The 17,372-nt window shown below is 39.5% G+C and overlaps 1 protein-coding gene across 1 annotated transcript in view; it reads right to left on the minus strand.

Moving 5' to 3' along the window:
- LOC307258448 (polycystin-1-like protein 2) overlaps positions 1-17,372 on the minus strand; it is a gene marked incomplete at both ends in the record, with an annotated part of 57,539 nt that overhangs the window by 15,342 nt on the left and 24,825 nt on the right. Inside the window, 12 exons of the mRNA XM_080037977.1 lie at positions 2,759-2,886; positions 3,158-3,291; positions 3,760-4,090; positions 5,468-5,653; positions 6,228-6,549; positions 6,651-6,891; positions 7,476-7,716; positions 8,241-8,433; positions 8,677-8,903; positions 9,129-9,328; positions 10,628-10,774; positions 11,981-12,159. Coding sequence (XP_079894103.1) covers positions 2,759-2,886; positions 3,158-3,291; positions 3,760-4,090; positions 5,468-5,653; positions 6,228-6,549; positions 6,651-6,891; positions 7,476-7,716; positions 8,241-8,433; positions 8,677-8,903; positions 9,129-9,328; positions 10,628-10,774; positions 11,981-12,159 — 2,529 coding nt within the window. The remainder of the gene's footprint in view (positions 1-2,758; positions 2,887-3,157; positions 3,292-3,759; positions 4,091-5,467; positions 5,654-6,227; positions 6,550-6,650; positions 6,892-7,475; positions 7,717-8,240; positions 8,434-8,676; positions 8,904-9,128; positions 9,329-10,627; positions 10,775-11,980; positions 12,160-17,372) is intronic.

Raw genomic sequence — 17,372 nt, forward strand, 5'->3', positions numbered from 1 at the left:
ATTAAGTAATGTAGAGATGAAGATTTAAGAAAAATCCAGACTGGTTCCAGAGCTGTATGTTTTCATAACAATATTGATTAGACTGAATTTAAAAGGCAGGTTGTTTTTATGTAAGCTGATTTAACAACATATTTACTATACGAGTCATCTGCATTTGGTTGTGGAATTCCTAACAGTGTTCAGTAAGGGGTTCAAATACAAATAAATAAATGCAAATAACATAATGAAAATGGAAAGTGAAATATGTATTGCACTTTTTTACTGCTATATAAATCAGTTTAAATTGTTTAAAAAAACGTCTCAAAAGGCTGCAATGATAGACATACAATGGGACCTTAGTATCTCTGAAATGATTGCTAATCTTGTACACCCATGGACATAAATCTTACTGGCCCTGATGGAAGTGGAAAAACATAATAGAGGTATGAGTCAGTGCTGTACTCAAAATAACGAGATATAGATTATAGAAGAACATGTAGGGGTCCAACCTGCGGCTCTTTGCCTTGCTTCGTGCGGCTCTTCAGTTCATATCAAATTTTGTGATTATAATTTTTTTTTTTTTCTTCTATAGGCTACTTTTTTGTGTGTGGGCCTATGTATGTGCATGTTCGCAAACGTTTCATGCGGCTCTTACGTTCGTTTTACATGTTGTTTATTATTTCATTTTTTATTTTGTTAATGTGTATGTGTATGCCTGTTCGCAAATGTTTAATTGAGCACGCAACATAACGTTCGCAAACGTTTGGTGTGGACGCAACCTAAAACTGCCCGCTCAGCTTGGAGGGAGGTTTTCCGTGAGTAAACAATTTGTGTCAAGTTCGCTCCGAAACAGAGTGGGAGAGTTTATATTTGTTGTTGAACGTTATACCAAGCCATTCTGCCTTATATGCCAGGCGTCATTAGCGCATTTCAAGGCTTCAAATCTTCAGCGCCACTTCAGCTCACTCCATGCTAAAAGTAAGTCCCACTAAGCAACATGCTTAGTAAGAGAAAAACGCTATTGTAAATTGTTATATTTTTGTTTGTGGACTTGGTTGAACTGAGAGTTTGTGTGTGAGGCAGTGCACACAATGTTCATTGTTGAAAATGACTGGCCTGTCGTCTTAGTACCGTAGGAGTCCAGTTCTGTCATTATCACAGGGGCGGCCTTAACGATCTGGGGGCCCGTTTCAAGTCCTAGTGTGGGGCCCCCCGTTTTTTTATTTTTTTTTTAATAAATAATGCGAAAATTAAAAAGATTGTGGAATCCAGTTGGTTCTTCGACGGATTATGAGATAATAGGCCCCTGGACCAAGGCTCTCAAAGGGCCCCCCCACTCATACCTATCCAGTCAGTTACACTGACTTTTCCGCACAGATACATACAATTATTGGCAAAAAACATATTAAGAAAGTCAGTGTTTCCCAGATGATTTTGGGACACTGTGGGAGGGACCCTGGTCCTTGTTGGGGGGTCAGGGGGCATTGCACACTGGAAGAAAATGTGTACCGTTTTAAAGTAAAATGCATCAATCTGATGCACTTAGAGAGGAAAATTTAGAGGCTAAATCAAATCTTGAGCTGCAGAAGAAACTGTTATTATGTTAAATTATTTTTCAGATGTTTCTTAAGCAGGCAGCATCCTTTACTCTGCAACTGCAAAAACAGTAGATTGGTCTGCAGACCCATGTTATATGATGGAGAGACCCATTTCAACAGATAAAGGGTGGATAGCTACTTTTTATGAACAGTATAGAATTTACACATAGAAAGTTTATTCCTGTATGTGTGGGGGCCTTAGAGGCCCCTCGTGAAGCCCCTAAGACAGAGCTAATAATGCTGTTGCTTTACAATTGCTTTTGTATTTCTCCCCTACTAGTTGAGGGGCCCATGATGATTTATTTCCTTATATTTAGGCTATTCCTTTTTGTAACCTTTTATTGACATGAGTGACTGAGCTCTTTGACTATAAGACATGTAAAGTTATCAGTACCTTAGCTTAGGGCCCCCTTGAGCCCTTGTGCCCCTGGGCCTGGTAGCATGCACAAGCATTATTTATTTAAAAAATAATAATAATACAAAATTCAACTGAAACGGGTGAAACATAGTTACTGCATTATCATTTTGGTTGTGACATTTACAGTAAATCTGACTGAGCAGAGGTCTGTGTCTATGTGTGTGTGTGTGTGCGCGTGTATGAGGAAGGGATGGGGGGATGTTCATGTGTACCCGTGTGTACGATGTGGCTCTTTGCAGTAACACAGTAAAAAATGTGGCTCTTAGTCTCTGACTGGTTGGCCACCCTTGTGAGTATGACATAACTAATGGCTGCTCTATTGAAAAAAAAAGCAAAAAAGAGAAGCAAATCACTGACAAGATAAATACTAATGGACTCATACAGTAATGTCCCCATTTTTCTGCCTTATGTAATCATGTACAGGAAAGATTACAGGACACATGAACTATGGAGTGTAAACAGGTGAGCTGAGTCCGCTGAAAATAGTTTTGGGAATTTGAAAAACAAAGCAGTTACCAAGTTTGCCGAGTTGTTTCTACCAGTAATCAACCATAGCGGTGTATTATAGAAAATATTGGTCTGGAACCGGAAAGCATCTACCTAAAAGAAGCATGGAGGAGGCTGGGTTGACAGGGTTCATGTGGACCAATTAATGAGCCCTGCCTTGCGAATCTTATTCAATATCAAGAGCTGCACTGACAACCGAGAGACAGGCAATTTATTGGACTGGAGAAAACCTTCTGTAGAGGCTATGCTTGTTTACCTGCAGGAACATGTAATAGAGGATGAAGAGCAAGTATATGATCTCAGCAGCCATGACAAAGACGTGAAGGCCACCGACAGACGGGTAAAGACGAATGGTCTGCAGCTCACTGTGGAACTGGAATGCTCCTGTATAGGCAAGGCAAGGCAAGGCAATTTTATTTCTATAGCACAATTCAGACACAAGGCCATTCAAAGTGCGTTAAAGGGGCAAGATTAAAATACATAATACACATTAGAAAAGTGAATGAATAGAAATAAAACATTTAAAATACAAACAAAAATCAACAGGATTAATTGTATTTGAACACAAACAACATCCATATAGGAATATCACATGGGCAGTGCATCCTTGCCAAAAGCTGTGTGAAATAATTATGATTGCAACAATTAGCCTTACCTGCGGCTGTGTTTTCCAACAGGAGTGTGACGATGCAGAAGAGGTTGACATTAGCATTATAGACGGAGAACTCCACAAAGACCGCCTGAGTGTATTCATCCAGCCATTTGGTCCTGAACAGATACTCAAGGGAGCTGTAGATGAAATACATAAGAATAGTTTTAGCTCTAGGCCTCCCTTCTTAGTATAAGGGCCACGGGTGAGAAAAATATGAGAGGCGAAGTTGTCTTTTTCAATATTAACATTGAAAAAAAAACAAGTAGAAATGTGTAGATTGAAGTTGAAGTCGAGATTAAACACGACAGTTCAAGACTGCGGTAAAGTTAGACAGATATTGACAGATGTGAACTTCCTGGATCAATGAATGATGAGCGAAACGTTATTGATAAACAAACGATGAATCTTTGCTATCATTGTAGAGGCCCCTCATAGTCTGCCATAGTTTCCTCTGTTGTGTTAGACTTGTTTTAAATAGTGTTTTGAGACTTATTTTTTGTTACAACTTTATATTTTTCAATCGTTGTGCGTTGTTGTTCACTTGCCCACTGATGGTAATGTTAACGTGTATTCCATGCATTTGTTTTACCGATGTCCGTTAGTACCTGCTGGCAGTTTGTAAATCTGGTCCGAGCTCTTGTACAAAGCCTCCCCCCCTGTACAGCACTGTTCTGCCCCAGACAGGATAAGCCCTGAGCTGGGCCTGTGTCTGGTACTCCCATAGGCCAAAGGTGCTCCCAGAGATATTATTCTTCACAGAGCCATTCCAGCCAGGGTCATAGGAGCCCATGTCTTCCACCTTCCATGAATATGGTGCGTGACAGTCCGGTGCAAACGGGAGCATGGGCTCGGCAATCTGACAGGAGTCCTTCTGCACTCTCAATTGGCGAAGACGAGCATTACCCACTAGCTTGGAGTTTCCATCTGTGATAAACCCTGGAAGACAGCATTTTAATCAAAGTGTTTTTGTCGTGTTTGTGTATCAGGTAGCGCTGAATGGAAGTCATATTCGGCTAGTTTTCTCTTTACGTCACATTTAAGCACTTTGGGCCGGTTAGTTTGGTCTGAGCCAAAGGTAATTTCTTAAACATTTGTGTAAAACATATTTTCAACGATCATTATTTGACACTTTTAACTTCATAATGTGGATGAGTGCACACACTGAGTTGACTTAACCCCGTACCAATGGGTTGACCAATATTCCTAGTTGAACCTACTGAGTATAATAATAATGTGTATAGGAGGAAACACTTTGGTGTGCTTTAATACAGTTTGGAAGTGCTTGCTCTACAGTGCTACATATTCATTATGCTGTTATGGCAGCAGGACAAGTTATAGCCATTGGATAATCGATGAAACAGTTGAGGAGGGGTGAGAAGCAGACGAGATAGTGATAACAGATGATAGTATGACTGAGATTGTCTGGGACAGTACAACGGCATGTGGTAGACAGTACGAGTATGACATGTCTGATGAAGTGTGAGAACTGGGCAAGGTAGAGGTCAACAGAATAAGGGCACACTCACAATAGGCAAATTTGCCTGTTCCGTACTCCAGCATGATTGCCCCCCCCTCCCCACTCCCCTGCTGGCCTGTGCTCACACTGCTCGTGGCCTGGGCACGATTGCACCTTGCCTACGTCACACTTCTCGTTTAGGATTTGGAGCATAGTCTACTTGTAGGCCATACGACTGTTTGTGAATATTTTCATCCAGCCAAATTTGCATCAAATATTCCACTTCCTCATTAGAGCAACGAGAATCCTTAAGCTATTGTTTTTTATTTTTTAAATGTAGCCTTGACGTAATGGGTTGCAGTGGACAGTCTCATATTTGTGCAGCACGCTGTTTATCATTAATATAACGGCCCGTCATCAGACCATACGTACCAGATGGTTGTATACACATCGATCGCTCCATCAAGTAATCCAAGTCACGTTTGGCCACTGCACATCTCTCCCAAGTGTGCCGTGGCCAAGGGGGTGTTCCGTGCTGGAATACGGATGGCGTGGTCACACTAGCCAAATGTTCTAGACTTTAGTATGCAAATAAGCTCGGGCACGGAACAGCGGCCCTAGTGTGAGTGCGCCCTAAGAGGGACATGAGACATGGGTAATGTGGCCATAAGGGTGGAGAAAACCTTGAGTATTTCCATTTTAAGTTGCTGAGGAAGCTCCCTCCGTTCTGACAAACAATAAACAAAACTGATATTCTATCAATGTACTTGTAAACATCCAAGCATGTTACATTCCTTTGCTGTGGCCAATGCATATATATTAGGCTTGGAAAGTAATTACGTGGAATACATTTTTACCTGGATATTCTCCAAAAAGTTTACTCAGTAGAGATGTGTTGGCCCAAGTGAAGACATCCCCAAGACTCATGCTGTCTGAGATCCCTCCACTGAAGCTATCCCGAATGTGACGGTTCAGCAGAAAAGCATTGGGATCTCTCTGGCCGTATGCCACCAACAGCAGCATCCACATGTACCCCATGTACGCTGCAACAAATGGGCATGAGTTACTTGAAATTTAAGCAACACTTATGGTGAAAGGTGGCCTTTATTATGCCTTAAGTGATTGATAATGACAAATGTACAAAAGAATGCAGGTTAGAAGGAAGGTGGGCGGGCCAAGTACAACTTGACATTAGTTTCCATAACAGTGGGTTCAGTTTAAGCAATTTTGATTTAAAGAGACAACTGCGGTGGTAACAACCACAGAACAACCCATGTGAAGCACACAATAGAAAAAGTTCAAATATTTTGATGACGATAAAGCAAAACCCAAACAAAGTCAAAGAACCCTGAAACCAAGCATCAAATTGGATTTCAGGCATCCTTCATTTTATTATTTTCTTTAGCTTTGACTTATTTCCATAGAACATTTACACGAGGATAAGCGAGAAGTAAATGTCTGTGAATAAGCCATGTTTCAGTTGGTGTCAGAAGAATCTTTCAAAGAAATCTCTCCATAGAACAAAATTGCATCAATTGTGGTCGATGTGAACATAGTAATCCTCCCTTCTAAAATATCCCCAGAAAAACAAAAACACTAATATGTGTTTCAACTTACTCAAAATCTCCCTCAGTAGGGCAAAGGCTTTCTGATCCATGATCTTGTTTCTTCTCATCTTCTCAATGTCTGCAGGAGCAGGAGGCTCATAGAGGCTGTCATCCCGTGGGAACATCCGTTGGTCCTTACCTGTGGGTGAAGAGTTATTTGTTTTTTGTAAGACCTGAACATTTATGATCATGATTAAGAATTCTAAATTGGTGACCAAACATTTATTTTTTTTACCTAGAATTCTATCTTGTGCCACCATCAGAACATTTGGAAAATCATCCTCATCTACTTTCTTTATTACAAGCGCAAAGAAGACTGCAATACATAGCACCTGTGGTAAAAATGTTTAATCATATGAGATGTCAGACAAACAATGATCTCTGCAGCAAAAGAAGAAAAGAACAACACACCTCCTGACACATATACAATTACCTTCAAAGGCTGAATGATGAGGACACTCTGAAAAAAGGAGATGATCATAGATACCAACCAGCTTACAGAGCGTTCCTTCCCAAATTTCAACCCATAAATCATGGTGAAATATCCACACACAACACTGGTGGCGACTACTAGCAGCCAGCCGACAAATATGAACCACCAGGGTAGCCCTCCATGACAGCACGTCCTCTTCTTCTGATTACTATTGCCATCACTGCTGTCTACAGGACCCAACCTGCAAACGAAAGCAGTGGAATAATACAATTCATTCAAATACAACACTATTTTGTAGTGCAATTACTGCCTTCCATATATCAAAAATATTCCTATACAGTGTATAGCTAAATTCAGCTTTATAGAGGCTATATTCACACACAGTGATTCTTCACTCCAAAGAATATCAAAGTTCTGCAATGCTCTGTAAAGTAAAACTAAATATTCACAGACTGTATACAGTATAATGGGCTAGCACATGCAAAACCACAAGAGAGGTCTTTTAAAGCCTCAAGGGAACCCGGTCTAAAATAGTAAAAAAAAAAAATACATCATCATAATATTATAAAACCAGTTATTTTATCACGTAGACTGTGTGGGCGTGGCCGTAGCAAACAGTCTCCACGACAACAGTCATTATTTTTATGCATTCTGACATTACTGGATTGTGTTAGAAGAACCAGAGCATCATCTGAAGCAAATTTCTGTAAAGTTTATCAAACTTACAATATCTTTGCCTAACTCTTTTCAGATGCTTACTTTCATGCAACTAACTCCCCGAAATTACATAGTTTACAGGGGGCTTTAAATGATTGACGTGTGTACTTATTCTGGGTAAGGTCAGCCTGGTTGACGGAGCTGAATTTGAAGAGTTGGTCTTCGAGGATGCCCTTCATGCCCTGGACTTGCAGCAGAGCTTGGCTGTAGCTGTGTGCCGAGGGGAAGTCGGATGTTCCCAGTAGACCGAGCTTTTTGTCAATGCGACACAGTTGCTGATATAGATATTGGGTTTTGTTACTCTTCTTTTGAATTCCTTCCACTGTTGACCCAGGAGCCGTGCTGCCCTCTAGAAATGTTAAAACATAAATAATTCATGCCTTCTGGTTGGACTTTGTCGACCTTGATATTGGTGATATTGGTTTAAGCACATGCTGGATGTCTGAAGGGATGTTCTTTTGACACCCGGTCAAAGATATGACATTTAAGATAATTTTTTTTAATATATTGTTGTAAATTCTAAAGATGAACAGCGGGTTTCCATCAGCCTGATTGTATGCGCATTTTGAAGTATTACATCAGAAAAGAGTGATGGAAATGCTAAAATAATTATAAAAAAATCCTCTAATGCGCAAAAAAGTTTTTACACTACTGAAACCCTCTGTATCAAGTTCCTTTAAAAGTACTATTGATAGAAATAGTTTAGAGCCGAATTCAGCAGTGCTTGAAAAGGGTATACGATATGTCTTCAGCTCTATAGCATCCTCCTCACCCCATACCATTGGAGTACTCACTCTGATATAACACGTTTTATCACACTGATAAACACACATTCGCTTCGATAGTCCGTATCCACAGCAGCTAAATAAATACCTGGTGGTAGCGGAGGATAAAGGAGGTTGGATTGGGTTGTGTCACTGGTTTTGTTGCTCTGTTTGATGAAGTTCTCCACCACAGAAAGGACACCATTGATATCGTCTTGCTGTCTGGGCCCAAACTCAGACCCCTTGCACGGTACGTTGCTTTTCCCTGACTTAGACAGTGAATGTGCTATTCTTGTAATATCCTGAGAGATATTACAAAAATGTCCAAATACATAGAGTTGATTAAAGTAATTAGATACATCAGACAATGTATGAAAAGGAAAATACTACGGTATATGAATGTTTAATCGTTTATAAATCCATCACTATTTTTAAAAATGTGCATGGATCATCATAGTCCATAAAAAGTTGATCACATAATTTGGATGAAGTATTCGGATACAAAAAAATTGCAATAGCTACGTAGCACATGAAGTTCACCGTACCTTGATGACACTCTCTAAAGTGACATTGGTGTTAATGTTGGTGGTGACTGTTTGTGGGAAAGACATCTGTTCAGGTTTATCTTTTTCTTTTTTTTTGCCATTGCAACAAGACGTCTCCCGTGGACGAGTATTTCTGAAGACGCTCACGATAAGGATGTTCACGGGAAACATGATGAGGGAACTCTGCACTCCAACCATGAACTGCTGCCAGGTAAACTCAAAGTGACCTGAAAACAGAGAGAGAGAGAGCAATTTAATAAAGTTTGCATGGATATTTAGTCATAAAATGCGGTTCCTGATCTTCCAATATAATAGGGCAACAGCATTATGGTTAGATAAAGATGGATGGCAAAGAACAGTGACTTAACTAGGTGATAGAGCTAGACAACAACGTTCCGATTACAGGAAGCAGAAAATGTCTGTAAAATTGAACTGTAAGGGACTTGTGTTACCCAGGTCCATTGTCTGCTCAGAGGGATCTGATGGGATGCCAAAAAACATGATGCTGGTCAGCATGGTACAGAGCAGCAGGGAGAAACAGCAGGACACTCTCTGAACACAAGTGAAAGTGCTGCCCGGAGGGCGACTGATCACAGAGTACCACAGGTGTCCGTCATTGAAATCTCTTATGGTCTTTATCATGAACAAATTACTGGGAAAAAGAATACAAACAAGTGTAATTAATTAATTCAAGATTCAAGGATTTTATTGTCATTGTAATACACAACGAAATACAGTGTGGCACTGACGTTTGTTTCCTCCCGTGAACAGAGCAGAATGTTTCTCCTGTTGCTTCCGAGAGCAACTGCCGCCCACGACACAGACCGACACAGACGTGGCCGTTAGCAGCAGTTATAGGTCTGTGGTTAGTAGTTTAAAACATAGACTAGCGTGCTGCTATGTTTGGCTGTGCGCAGCTACTGATCCTGGGTCAGCCACAGCGTAAGAGTGACTGTAGTGTAGAGCGGGTGGGATGCACGGGGCGGATCATTCTGCACATATATATATATATATGCAATTCATATGAAGATTAAAAATTATTAATGATTAAAAATGTAGATGTGGGTGTTGGGAGCTACTGTTAAGACTGTGAAACACATTGTATGGCTTCATGTAATGACAATTAGTCATGGATTAGCATCACATTTTGACTATATTTGAATTGCTGCTAAACCTCGCCATTGCTCTGCAGTTGATACTATCCAAAGGTGTCAAAAGAAGCGGCAATATATCCCAAGTATCATTGCGTAGGCAAAATATTTAGAGGATCTACATGGATTAGAGGTAAGTAACAGTTTTTTATGATATATTTTTATTTCAATTCAGTTCATCTTAAATTTAGCTGGATCCAAAGTACCTATAAATCTGCCTGTAGAGATAAAAAAAAGTCAACATACTGTACAATAGTTTAGGATTATATTGCATGGTTTGTATTTTCCTATGACATGTTTCAATTAAAATTTTAGGATGCACTTTGAAAATCTGGCAAGGGGCAAAATACATTTACATCGAAGGTTTACATAAGCTCTTTTACAGTTTTTTGTTTTTATCAACAGATTTCTTTCCTTGGCAAAAACTTAAAAAATAACTAAGATTAAAACAAAGAACATTCAGGTCAGCCTGGGTTAAGGCTTTTTGTTCTAAGTATTTCTGTAGATATGTCTTTACTTGTCTCCATTTCATTCTCTTCTCTTTTCTCATGAAACAAAATGCACCAAGTGTCGCTAGGTTTTTGGAGTTGTAACTTGCCTTGTTACAATGGAAATGGGAGTCCATTGAAAAGCCTCCATTGTGATATTTCAAAAAACAGAGCTGGCGGAAAAAACGGTTAAATCCCAACCAGCTGTTGCATGTTATTTGCATTTAATCTGTCCCCACTCAGCTTTTAGACTTCAACACTGTGCTTTTGTGTAGAATTGTTTTGCGCCGCACCTCAATGCTTTTAGCTTACCTGAAACTCTTCAAATCCATCTCTGTCGAAACAGGGACAACCTTGTCGAGGACACAATCACCCATGTATATGGCCAGCCAAGAGTTACATAGAAAATGCCATTTCTGCTTGGTCAGTAAATCCTGCACCATGACACTGCCTACATACCTGAAAAAAGTTCATAGTTATGCGGTATACCACAGTTGACAGGCTGAAAAAAACAAATGTCCAAATGGTTTGCTAAAAAAACCTTGAAGAAGCTCTCTATGCAGGGCTGTACGCTTATTTTTTTAGGTGGTTGCACTGGTGCCAGCAAGCAAAAAAAATCAGTAGCACAAAAATAAATTCAGTAGCACACAAAGTATGATCGAAAACTTGCTTAACCCATGCATTTCGCTCTAATTACCTTTTAGCCTGTCATCTTGGTCTCATTTGAAATTCTCAATTAATATCATATCCTAGTGTGTGCAGTAATAATTGTAGAAAAATTAATAGGGGTGCACTGATTGCAATTTAGACAAGAAAATCTAACCTGCAAATTGTAATTTTTTGCTGATTCAGAATTATTTCTCCCCATAAAATTAATATCTATATATTTTCTGTATATATACTGTTGACTGCTCTCTGCAGCTGAAGCAGTTGATTTTCAAGCTAGCGCACTGCAGGGCTGTGAAGCGCTAACTTCTTGTTCTTACCGGCTTCAAAATAAAAGTCAACTCACGTTTGGCTAGTAACAGGCTTTTAATGTGAAGGCGCACAGGAAATGTTCTGTTTGCACACGCGCTAACTTAACTGTGTGCCGTCTCCTTCCGGTTATTACCGTTGGTGAAGTGTATTAATCGCCGCACAAGCACAGGTCCCGAGCACACATCTTTCACCAGCCAAAATGGAGGGTGGACTCAATAACTTACTTGCCTAAGACTACATTTACCCGAATGTGGAGAGTGTTAATGTCCCTCTAAGCAGTGTTGTGCATCTCTCCTCTGTGTCTCAGACGGACAGCATCTGCTCATTAGCAAGCTGTCGCACTCGTGCGAGTGGAATTGTATTCTTCATCGCACGTGATCAATTTCAGTAGCAAATGCGATCAAAACTGTCGCACTGTACAGCCCTGTCTCTATGGCTACCTGAAAGAGTTCTTACTAATTAAATGTGTTCTCTTGAAAGGAAGAGCAAGTAATCTTCTGTGAGGTCGGGATAATTATTAGCCGTGATGCACTCTGCTCACATTATGTTCCATGTTCCCAGGACTCCAGGTCATAAATAAAATCTCATCACTTCTGTAACATTATGATTATAGCTTCCTATGAGATAGGAATAAATTACAAACTTTTTGAGAATGATTTTTGACATTTCTGTAATTAATTAGCTTACCAGGCAGGATGACTTCCTGAGTTGTTATGCCAAAGTCGGATGCTCTGAAGGTCTCCCAGGGAGAAGGGTGTAGTTAGCAGAAACATATCCACCGCCCCTCTCTCAAACGCACATTTCTTAGGATCGGTTAGGTGATGTGGTTCGCTGTTCCCATCCTCACCCAGCAGAGTTACTATCACCTATAACAGTTGAGTTACCCTGTATGTTAAAACTGAAAAGTCCAAAACTAAAATACATTAAGATCAGACACCTTTGGCAATCTAGTGCAAATACAATAGAAATGGTAGAGTTAACGAGTTACAGTCATATGAAAAAGTTTGGGAACCCCTCTCAGCCGGCATTATAATTGACTCTGCTTTCACACAAAAAAGATAAAAGTGGTATGTCTTTAATTTACCAGGAACAACTAAGTACTGGGATGTTTTCCAAACAAAGATTTTTTGAAAAGCAGTATTTAGTTTTATGAAATTAAATAAAATGTGAAAAACTGGCTGTGCAAAAATATGGGAACCCCTGTGGTCTTGCTGATTTTAATGCATGTAACAGCATGTAAAACTGAGGACTTTAAACACAAAATTGGTTGGATTATGTTGTTAAGCCTTGAACCTCATATAAAGGTCTGTTTAATCATGATAAAAGGTATTTTAGGTGCCTAAATGCAAGTTCCACTTCTCTTTGACTCTCTGCAGAAGTGAGACAGAATGCGATCATCAAGACAGCTCCCAAAAGATCTTAAAAACAAAGATTATTCATTGTCATGGTTTAGGGGAAGGCTCCAAGAAGCTTTCCCAAAGGTTTCAATTGTCAATTTCTACTGTAAGGAACGTTGTCAGGGAATGGAAGGACACAGGCACAGTTGCAGTTAAACCCAGGTCTAGCAGACCAAGAAAAGTACAAGAGCGGCATATGCGGCGGATTGTGAGAATGGTTGCACACAACCCAAAGATCACCTCCAAAGACCTGCAAGAACATCTGGCTGCAGATTGTGTATCTGTACATGGTTCTACAATTCAGTGCAATTTGCACCAAAACATCTGTATGGCCGGGTGATGAGAAGGAAGCCCTTTCTGCGCCCACGCCACAGATACAGTTGCATGGAGTATGCGAAAGCTCATTTAGACAATCCAGATTCATATTGGAAGAAAATGCTTTGGACTGATGAGACAAAAATTAAGTTATTTGGTCTTGATGAAAAGCAGATGTTTTGGTGCAAATTGCGCTGAATTGTTGAACGATGTACAGATACACAATCTGCAGCCAGATGTTCTTGCAGGTCTTTGGAGGTGATCTGTGGGTTGTGTGCAACCATTCTCACAATCCTCCACCTATGCCGCTCCTGTTTTTTTCTTGGTCTGCCATGCCTGGGTTTAACTGCCACTATGCCTGTGTCCTTCCATTTCCTGACAACGTTCCCTACAGTCGAAATTGACAATTGAAACCTTTGGGAAAGCTTCTTGTAGCCTTCCCCTAAACCATGACAATGAACAATCTTTGTTTTTAAGATCTTTTGGGAGCTGTTTTGATGATCCCATTCTGTCTCACTTCAGCAGAGAGTCAAAGAGAAGTGCAACTTGCATTTAGGCACCTAAAATACATTTTCTCATGATTAAACAGACATTTCTATGAGGTTCAAGGCTTAACAACATAATCCAACCAACTTTGTGTTTAAAGTCATCAGTTTTACATGCTGTTACAGGCATTAAAATCAACAAAACCACAAGGGTTCCTATATTTTTGCACAGCCAGTTTTTCACATTTTATTTTATTTCATACAACCAAATACTGCTTTTCAAAAAATCTTTGTTTGGAAAACATCCCAGTACTTAGCTGTTCCTAGTAAATTAAAGACATACCACTTTTATATTTTATTTGTGAAAGCAGAGTCAATTATAATGCCGGCTGAGAGGGGTTCCCAAACTTTTTCATATGACTGTATATAAAAAAATAATAACTTGTTTATTCAAACAAAATGTCATCAGCGTAGTTCAACAGACTGTGTTGAACTGTGCAGACAACTCCACCAACCTTAACCTCCTACTTAAGAGATATGTTCAATACTGTGAATTTACGTACGATTTATGATCACGTATGCTTATTGCTTGATTATCTAACTATTTGCCATGAGTATATCTGATTGATATCAACACATACAGAGCATACGGAAAGTATTCACAGTGCTTCACTTTTTCCACATTTCGTTACGTCTGGAATAACGCTTTTAAATAAATAAAAATTCCACGCATAATACCCCATAATGGCAACTTCAAAATAGTTTGTTTGAGATTTTTACAAATGTATTAAAATATATATACAGTATATATATATATATATATATATATATATATATATATATATATATATATATATATATATATATATATATATATATATATATATATATATAAATGCACAACTTAGGCCACTCTCCCCTATATATATATATATATATATAGGGGAGAGTGGCCTAAGTTGTGCATTTTGGAAGTTGTGCCACCCTTTGTTTCTAGAAAACCGTGGAAGAAATTGGAAATGTGACCACATATTTAAGAAGAGCCATCCATTTGACTCATCCTGTAAAGAAGGGAGACACAAGGAATAAGATATAAGCACATTTAAGCTCAAAAAACTGTGTTTTGCCTTTCAAAGTAAAATTTCCATGATTAAGGTTTTTTGATTATTGCGTCTGAACAATTATAGACACGTTTGAAAACATTTGACACATGTTTTAGTGCTTTGGTATGCTACATTTTGAGTCTATACAGTTAGCACGATGTCAGCCCTAAATTGCTGCATCATGCTTATTATCCAAAATTCTGGGGTTGGGGTGATTTGTGCCAAAGGGCCTAGGTGAGTTATAAGTAAGTAAGTAAGTAAGTAAAATGTATTTATAAAAGCACATTTATAACAGTTTGCACTGTCCAAAGTGCTGTACATAGTGCATTCAGTAGGTAAACAATGAAGGTAAAATAACAATAACCAAAATAAAACACGTAAAGCCCATACATCCACATAAACACAGATAGTAGTGCAGAGGTAAGATAGTTAATGGGGAGGAGTACAAGGCAGACATGTAGGGGAATCACATTTGTCAGGTGGCAGTTGGTTCCACAAGCACGGAGCAACTAGTGCAAAGTACATTTCTGAGAGTTGTGCCAGTGGCATGGCTGTATACGCTGGTCACCAAAAGAAAGTGATTGTCTACAGTAGCTCAGAAGAGAGTGACATCTCAATTCCACTTAACGACACCACTGATGAGAGTTCAGATGGCCAGAAAGAAGATGATGGTGACTTTGTCATTGTGAGCTTTGCAGGTAAAACCATTAGATCTGCTAGGCCTTGTTTAAGAAAATTGTCCTTCAATCTTTGTCAACTATTTACTTTATTTACTTTAAATACACCTTTAAGGTCACATATTATGCTAAATACACTTTTCAAATGTGTTCCAACATATCCATGGGTCCACGGTGTGCCTAAAGACTGCCAACATATCAAAAAAGACAACAATCTCCTTTTCTCACTCTCCCCCTTTCTGAAACCCCCACCCCTCCCCCCAATATACTCTGTTCAGAATTCTCGCGGTTTATGACGTCATAAACTGCACAGCCACATCCCCATATTTTCTTTATATGTGCATGCTTCCCCCCCACATTAGCAGTAGTCTATGATAACCCCCCCCCCCCCCCCCATTTCTTATTGGTCCACGGCCCCGAGATCCGATGGAAAATTTTCCCGAGTGACAGCCATGTTGCTTTCCCCGCTAAGCGACAAGATGCCCATAGTAGCCTACAGCCTGAATGTTACATACACCAACACAGAATGCTTTTGCTCATACTCCACTAATTTATCTTAACCACAGCAGTCTATGCCTCGTTTTTAATAACACAACGGATAGGAAGCTACTTGTGGGTTTTTTCAAACAGTGAAACTGAAATAAATGTTTTTATTGGTATTTTTGCCTGACTGGTGTATAGCTATTTAGCTTTGGGACAAGCATTCAGCTTTTTCACTGATTTGTTTGGTATTTTTAGCCGGTAGCTTCCGAGCTAGCTTCGAGACAAGCATTCAGCTTTTGCTCATAAAAACATAATTCTATTACCCACACCAGTCTGGAAATGCCTTGTTTTTAACAGGACACAGGATTGGAACTTAATAGTGTGGAAGTCAACTTTGAAGATATTTTTTTCACTGATTTGTGTGGTATTTTTAGTTTATTTTATCGTCTTATTTTTAGCGTTAGCGCCCATGTAGCTTCATTCAAGTTTTGCTCATAACACGCTGTTTATATTCCCCACAGCAGTCTGAACATGACTCGTTTTCAACATGACAAAGGATGGGAAGATATTCCTGTAGAAATCAAACTTTGAAGCTACTGTTTTCACTGGTTTTAATCATGTCAGGTCATGTCAAACTGTTCTCAAAGTATGGCTTAGCTCCAGCCGGGTAAACACTGTGTTCGCAGTCACGCAGTGTCTCTCTAGTATCGCGAGAGCACGGCAGAGGCGGTGGGAGAGCCCCATGGACATATAAAGAAAGCCCGGCAGAGAGGTGGGAGGGGCCAGCCAGATCACACAAATATAGGTCAATCCTGAGACCAGAGGACAATCAGGGTATAGAGGCTTGCTACTATAAATGATCTGAACGGGTTTTTCAGCAAACATCTAAAAAAATAAGTATTAGGGACTACTTAGACCATATAAAATTGACAGCAAAGTGCATAATATGTGAGCTTTAAATGATTGTGTAATGGATTCGTCATGCATTACAGTTTATGAGATATATAGCAATGGCACAATTTACCCCATGGTATTCTCTCCAACCGCACAATTTACACCACACCGCACTATAAGCCGCACTGGACTATAAGCCGCAGGTGTTATAATGTTTAATTACCTAAGAGTTCGTGCACAGAGGGGATTGTCGGGAAAGAGATGGCTGCTTGAGGAAGCTCCCATTTATTAACATTTTCAACAAACAAGTTGCATATTTGAATAACGTATTCAAGTGTTACCATTTAGAGCAATAGTAGCTACTAGGGATGGGCACGAGTGTTTTCACTACTTGTGTGATCGCTTGCATTCCTCGAGGATCAATCGATTCCTCGTTCAACTTTTTTCTATTTTTAGAACGCAACGCATCTGTCTGCAGAATAACGGTTCACCGCAATAAAGTGCTCATTGCTTATTGTCAAACAGTCACAGTTGCCATATGATATTAAGGATTTTTTCCCACAAGTTTAAAACACATTTTCCTCACTGAAAGTAATTAAATAGACGGGCCACAATTTAAACCGATTGAGTAGGTCTGCGATGGGGAGAAAAAAAGAGAAAAAAAGCATGGGCTGTAGTTGTAACAAAAAAAATAAGTCTAAGTCACCATTTAAAATAAGAAGGGC

The sequence above is a fragment of the Ammodytes marinus genome (genome assembly GCF_949987685.1).
Source record: "Ammodytes marinus genome assembly, chromosome: 12".
NCBI classification, from domain to species: Eukaryota; Metazoa; Chordata; class Actinopteri; order Uranoscopiformes; family Ammodytidae; genus Ammodytes; species Ammodytes marinus.